Source organism: Cherax quadricarinatus, chromosome 75, assembly GCF_038502225.1.
Source record: "Cherax quadricarinatus isolate ZL_2023a chromosome 75, ASM3850222v1, whole genome shotgun sequence".
Classification (NCBI taxonomy): domain Eukaryota; kingdom Metazoa; phylum Arthropoda; class Malacostraca; order Decapoda; family Parastacidae; genus Cherax; species Cherax quadricarinatus.
In genome coordinates this window covers 2627168-2634581 of record NC_091366.1, presented here as the reverse complement: position 1 = coordinate 2634581, position 7414 = coordinate 2627168, and the positions used below count along the sequence as shown (strand labels likewise).

Genomic DNA, 7414 nt, shown 5'->3' with positions numbered 1-7414 from the left:
TAAATCATGGCAGCAGGAAGAGCAAGCTTACCTGAATTTTTTAAACTATAACATCCTCGTTATGCAGCCCATATCCATCCTGTGGGCGGTAGTCGAAAGATTACAGAGGCACATAATGGGTCCAGGGACTGGGCCCCAAAGTACGGCTGTTAGTGTATAAAACTATAAAAAAAAAAAAATTTTTAATTTGTATTGTAAATTTATATGTGTGCATTGCTGCAGTTCCTGTAATGATGCATATTTTACACATTATCCAATTAAAGACATGAATAACTTTTTGACATTGAGAGCTCCAGTTGATAAAAGGTGCCTTCGTCTGCCTACAGACCTGTTGTTAGGTTTGTTATACTCTCATTAATACATACATATAACATTGATGTTAATTTTTTGCTTATGATACATTTAAAGCATAAACTATCTTTGAAAATCTCATAAAGATAATTATAGGATTCCCTTGTAATTTCCAAGTTACTATTTGTATTTATCATGTTTATAGTTCTCAGGTTGAGTTAATTGCACTTCTACTTTTCTGCATAAAGGTTCGGCGTGCGAGGTCGTGGTATTGGTCAGATGCAGAGGCCGACGGGAGTGGCTGCTTTACCGAATGGCAACTACGTTGTGGCTGACTATGAAAACAAATGGGTATCTATATTTGAACCTTCCGGAAAATACATCAGTCGAATTGGTCATGGAAAACTGATAGGTGAGTTTTTTAAGTTTAGTGAATTTTGTTTATAAATGTAGAAACATTTTGAGTTGATAAGATGAATGGTTTGTCTGCAGTCAATCAAACAAACGGGCTTCCACATGCATAAATTGTCATTTTTGTGGAAATTGGTGTCACGCCCCTTGTGCAGATATCCAAGAACTAGCTACAAGCAGTATTAAAACAGGGAAGTGTTTTTGGGTATGCCCAAATGAGGAAAATCTGTGGACTAAAATCACAAGGGTATTAAAAGAGGATAACATCAAAGCTGCTTTCATAGAAAACCTGGAAGCTTTCTACAACAGATGGGAACATAAAAAGTCTGGGCTGAATGGTACTGCCCTTGATACTGGCCATGTAGTCAGAAACTGTAAGGCTGGAGGTGATGTCCTGGTAGTCAGTAAATGTGGGGCTGATAGTGCTGTCCTGGGAGACAGTAATGGTGAAGCTGGAAGTGCTGTCCTGGGAGACAGTAATGGTGAAGCTGGAGGTGCTGTCCTGGGAGAGAGTAATGGTGAAGCTGGAGGTGCTGTCCTGGGAGACAGTAATGGTGAAGCTGGAGGTGCTGTCCTGGGAGACAGTAATGGTGAAGCTGGAGGTGCTGTCCTGGGAGACAGTAATGGTGAAGCTGGAGGTGCTGTCCTGGGAGACAGTAATGGTGAAGCTGGAGGTGCTGTCCTGGGAGACAGTAATGGTGAAGCTGGAGGTGCTGTCCTGGGAGACAGTAATGGTGAAGCTGGAGATTTTGTCCTGGTAGTCGGGAATTATACGCAGGAAGGAATACATATAAATGACCTCATAGGGGACAGGAGCCGTAGTGGGGAAACAAGTGTAGTCAAAGATAAGATAAAACCAATATTGCAAACTAGAAATACCGCAGGAAATAGCAAACAAGAGGACTCCACTAGCAATAGTGAGGATATATTACCAAAAACAACTGGTGGGAGCTCCATTGTTGGTGCTAGGGAGGATAGGAATAAGACAGGGAAACATGCACCAACAGGGAATACAGTCACAGAAACCCAAGGCAAACGGAAACCAAGCCTGTGCACATACTATGCACTTGGAATCTGCAGACATGGGAAATCTGGAAAAACAGACGGGACGTGCAACTATGACCACCCTAGAAAATGCCATGCCCATATGACAACAGGAAAATGCAAACTCCCTTCCTGTAAGCTTTTTCACCCTGAAATGTGTACCTTTTCAGTACAGGAAAGACTGCTATAACTTAAATTGCCAGGCACACCATCTAAAGGGTACAAAAAGTTACAAAACATCCAGGCCATGGGAAAACCTGGGTAGCCACAGCCACTCAAGAGGGAGAGGTTTTTTTAGTGCCAGGAAGGAAAAAAAACTGGCAGGAAATGGCAGAAATCATACACCAAATCCAGTCATTCCTGGAGTGGAACCACAGTCGATGGCCTCCACTCCAAACCAACAGATACAGATACTAATGCCGGAAAAAAAATCCCCCCCCAGTACCAACAATACCACCAGTCCGATGACATTCTTCTTTGCAAATATACAGGGTCTAAAGCCAGCAACAAACAACAAAATACCTTTCATCCGTGGACTGCTTGCAGAGGCAAAGGCAATGTTCGCGGTTTTCACCGAGACCCACATAAAGGATCACTTGGACAACGAAATATGGATCCCAGGTTACAACCTATACAGATGTGACAGAGTGAACAGGCAAAAGGGGGGGGGGGGGTTGGCCTGTACATTGCAGAGTCACTTGTTTGCACAGAACTGCTAAATGCCTCAAATGATGTAGTGGAAGTTTTAGCAGTAAAGGTCGAGAACCAAAACCTAGTCATTGTGGTAGTCTACAAGCCTCCGGATGCAACATCCCAGCAATCCCAGGAACAGCTGTTAAAAATTGACCACTGACTGGAAAATCTTCCAGCTCCTGCACCCAACATCTTGCTCCTGGGGGATTTCAACTTAAGGCACCTAAAATGGAGGAATATAGCAAATAATATTGTTGCAGTAATAACACCAGGAGGCAGCTCTGATGAAAACACACTCACACGAGCTTTTAAATCTCTGCACAAAATTCAATTTAAACCAGCAAATAATAGAGCCTACTAGACTGGAGAATACACTAGACCTCATCTTCACTAACAATGATGATCTGATAAGAAATGTCACCATATCAAAAACAATATACTCAGATCACAACATAATTGAGGTTCAGACATGTATGCGTGGAGCCCCAGACCGACATAATGAGACTAGTCACGAGGGAGCATTCACCAAATTCAACTTCAATAACAAAAACATAAAGTGGGACCAAGTAAACCAAGTCCTAACCGATATAAGCTGGGAAGATATACTAAGCAACACAGACCCCAATTTATGCCTAGAACAGATTAACTTGGTGGCACTCGATGTATGCACAAGGCTTATTCCTCTAAGAAAAAGGAGGAGTAGATGTAAAATAGAAAGAGACAGGCACTCCCTTTACAGGCGACGGAAAAGAATAACAGAGCGGCTAAAAGAGGTCAATGTATCTGAAATGCGTAGGGAGACACTGGTCAGAGAAATAGCAAGCATCGAACGCAAGCTAAAGGAATCTTATAGGAGTCAGGAATCGCGGGAAGAACTAAAAGCCATAAGTGAAATCGAAAGAAACCCAAAGTATTTCTTCTCCTATGCCAAATCAAAGTCGAGAACAACGTCCAGTATTGGGCCCCTACTTAAACAAGATGGGTCCTACAGAGATGACAGCAAGGAAATGAGTGAGCTACTCAAGTCCCAATATGACTCAGTTTTTAGCAAGCCGCTAACCAGACTGAGAGTCGAAGATCAAAATGAATTTTTTATGAGAGAGCCACAAAATTTGGTTAACACAAGTCTATCCGATGTTATCCTGACGCCAAATGACTTCAAACAGGTGATAAATGACATGCCCATGCACTCTGCCCCAGGGCCAGAATCATGGAACTCCATGTTCATCAAGAACTGCAAGAAGCCCCTATCACGAGCCTTTTCCATCCTATGGAGAGGGAGCATGGACACGGGGGTCGTCCCACAGTTACTAAAAACAACAGACATAGCCCCACTCCACAAAGGGGGCAGTAAAGCAACAGCAAAGAACTACAGACCTATAGCACTAACATCCCATATCATAAAAATCTTTGAAAGGGTCCTAAGAAGCACGATCACCACCCATCTAGAAACCCATCAGTTACACAACCCAGGGCAACATGGGTTTAGAACAGGTCGCTCCTGTCTGTCTCAACTATTGGATCACTACGACAAGGTCCTAAATGCACTAGAAGATAAAAAGAATGCAGATGTAATATACACAGACTTTGCAAAAGCCTTCGACAAGTGTGACCATGGCGTAATAGCGCACAAAATGTGTGCTGAAGGAATAACAGGAAAAGTCGGTCGATGGATCTTTAATTTCCTCACTAACAGAACACAGAGAGTAGTCGTCAACAGAGTAAAGTCCGAGGCAGCTATGGTGAAAAGCTCTGTTCCACAAGGCACAGTACTTGCTTCCATCTTGTTCCTCATCCTCATATCGGACATAGACAAGGATGTCAGCCACAGCACCGTGTCTTCCTTTGCAGATGACACCCGAATCTTCATGACAGTGTCTTCCACTGCAGACACTGCAAGGCTCCAGGCGGACATCAACCGAATCTTTCAGTGGGCTGCAGAAAACAATATGAAGTTCAACGATGAGAAATTTCAATTGTACTCAGATATGGTAAACACGAGGAAATTAAATCTTCATCAGAGTACAAAACAAATTCTGGCCACAAAATAGAGCGAAACACCAACGTCAAAGACCTGGGAGTGATCATATCAGAGGATCTCACCTTCAAGGACCATAACATTGTATCAATTGCATCTGCTAGAAAAATGACAGGATGGATAATGAGAACCTTCAAAACTAGGGAGGCCAAGCCCATGATGACACTCTTCAGGTCACTTGTTCTATCTAGGCTGGAATATTGCTGCACACTAACAGCACCTTTCAAGGCAGGTGAAATTGCTGACCTAGAAAATGTACAGAGAACCTTCACGGCACGCATAACGGAGATAAAACACCTCAATTACTGGGAGCGCTTGAGGTTCCTAAAACTGTATTCCCTGGAACGCAGGTGGGAGAGATACATGATTATATACACCTGGAAAATCCTAGAGGGACTAGTACCGAACTTGCACATGAAAATCACTCACTACGAAAGCAAAAGACTTGGCAGACGATGCACCATCCCCCCAATGAAAAGCAGGGGTGTCACTAGCACGTTAAGAGACCATACAATAAGTGTCAGGGGCCCAAGACTGTTCAACTGCCTCCCAGCATACATAAGGGGGATTACCAACAGACCCCTGGCAGTCTTCAAGCTGGCACTGGACAAGCACCTAAAGTCGGTTCCTGACCAGCCGCGCTGTGGCTCGTATGTTGGTTTGCGTGCAGCCAGCAGCAACAGCCTGGTTGATCAGGCTCTGATCCACCAGGAGGCCTGGTCACAGACTGGGCCGTGGGGGCGTTGACCCCCGGAACTCTCTCCAGGTAAACTCCAGGTAACTTTTAATGAAAATTTTTACATTTGTTAGGCAAAAGGACACATTTACAACTAATATACAAAACAAACTTTGTAAAGTGGAATGCAGTATATATATTATACACTTAGGGTGACTGGCATATATTACTACTTTATAGGAAGCCCCTTGTTATGCAAAGCACCTCGGTTGCACATTCGAGTCGCATGTGTGTCCTTGTATCTGCCATGTTGTCGGTAATTATACCAATGTTATTACATTTTCACATTTGCATTACAGCATTTCTAGATGTCATGGTATACATGTACAGTAGTATCATGAGACAAGATCAGTATTTATTTTTTTAACACTGGCCATCTTCCACCGAGATAGGGTGACCTGAAAAAGAAACCTTGACCACCATTCACGTGATCATTGTCTTGCCAGAGGTGCACATGTACAGCAGTTTGAATGTCACTCCAAACAGCAGATATCCCAAACCCCTCCTTTAGAGTACAGGCACTATATTTCCCACCTCCAGGACTCAAGTCCAGCTAACCGGTTTCCCTGAATTCCTTCTCGGAAATATTACCCTGCTCACACTCCAACAGCTCAAGTCCCAGAAGCCATTTGTCCCCACTCACTCCTATCTAACTTGCTCAAACGTGCCTGCTGTATATTGCTCATTAATTCAAATTCATATTTTTATTTCTTTTATGCAGTACACAGAAAATGTAGTTTACATGTGATAAAATAACGAGGCACAAAATAAAGCCACTAGTATTGATTTCCTTGTACTTAGCAAATTAAAATTTAATTACACATTGTAAACTATGCAAAGAAATAAAATCCTTAATCCTTGATAATAATCTCCTTAGGACCCAAAGGTGTTTGTGTTGATAACAATGGTCATATCATCGTTGTGGACAACAAAGCATCGTGTGTGTGCATTTTTCAACAGTCTGGGAAACTTCTTACCAAGTTTGGTAACAGAGGAACTGATGAGTTTCAGTTTGCTGGTCCTCACTTTGCAGCAGTCAACAGCAGAGGACATATTGCTATCACAGACTTCCACAATCACTGTGTTAAGGTGAGATTGGACTTCTTTTTAATGTTTTCTCATCTTTTTCAATGCACTGGCTGCATCCCACTGAGGAAGGGTGACTTAAAAAGAAAAATGAAAGTGGTTTCTTTTAACAGTTAGTAACTTATACAGGAGAAGGGGTTACTAGCCCCTTGCTTCCGGCATTTTGGTCACCTCTTATGACACACATGGCTTATGGAGGAAGGATTCTTCTCCACTTCCCCATGGAGGTTTTATCTCCTGTAAAGTGATAACATAAAAATGGGAGGAAACATTGCAGTAGGCCTGCTGCCCCCAAGCAGGCAGGTGTTCCTCTAAACCAATCATTCCCACCCACCCACTGGTCCAGCCTTCCCCAGAGTTACCCAGGAAATAACCTCAATACCTCAGACACTGTGATAAATGGTCAAGAAAACCTACAGGCTGAAGAATAAGGAAATGTTCCACCACACAGTGGTGAAACATTTCCTGAATAAACATTCCCAAATTTTACACAGTTGTCTCATTCTTCACCTCAGATACTAATCAAACCCAGCCTTTCTCACTCATATATTTATTCAATATCTTTTTAAAGCTACTTAGGTGAAGAATTGAGACACTTTTGCAACACATGAGAATCTTTATTGAAGAAACGTTTCGCCACACAGTGGTTTCATCAGTCCAATACAAAGCAGTGGAGTATGAGGAGGAGTTTGAGGTAATCAGTCCCTCAGCCTTGAGTCGATGTGTTCAGTTCATCAATCTTGTAGAATGTACAGCATAGGGCCGTAGACGTGGCTTATATACTGTAATCAGGTGAGGCGTAGCAGGAGGAGGCGGGATCACAGTGGGACCTGCCACTTGTGTAAGTAGGTTGTCATCCAAAGGTTGGGCAAGCGTTGAAGTCTTTGTACCAAGATCCCATGATGTTGCAGTGTCTGACAGATGTGGTGAATGGTTTTGAAAACCGACAAGTTGAAGAATTGAGACACTTGTGCAACACATGAGAATCTTTATTGAAGAAACGTATCGCCACACAGTGGCTTCATCAGTCCAATACAAAGCAGATTCTCATGTGTTGCATAAGTGTCTCAGTTCTTCAACTTGTCGGTTTTCAAAACCATTCACCTACTCAAGGT

The 7414-nt window shown here is 42.8% G+C and overlaps 1 protein-coding gene across 4 annotated transcripts in view; it reads left to right on the top strand.

Moving 5' to 3' along the window:
- The window catches only part of LOC128691817 (tripartite motif-containing protein 3), a 440921-nt gene that overhangs the window by 421335 nt on the left and 12172 nt on the right, over positions 1-7414 (top strand). For all 4 annotated transcript variants that reach the window (XM_070100920.1, XM_070100921.1, XM_070100919.1 and 1 more), the window contains 2 exons: positions 540-703; positions 6091-6302. In XM_070100920.1, coding sequence (XP_069957021.1) covers positions 540-703; positions 6091-6302 — 376 coding nt within the window. The remainder of the gene's footprint in view (positions 1-539; positions 704-6090; positions 6303-7414) is intronic.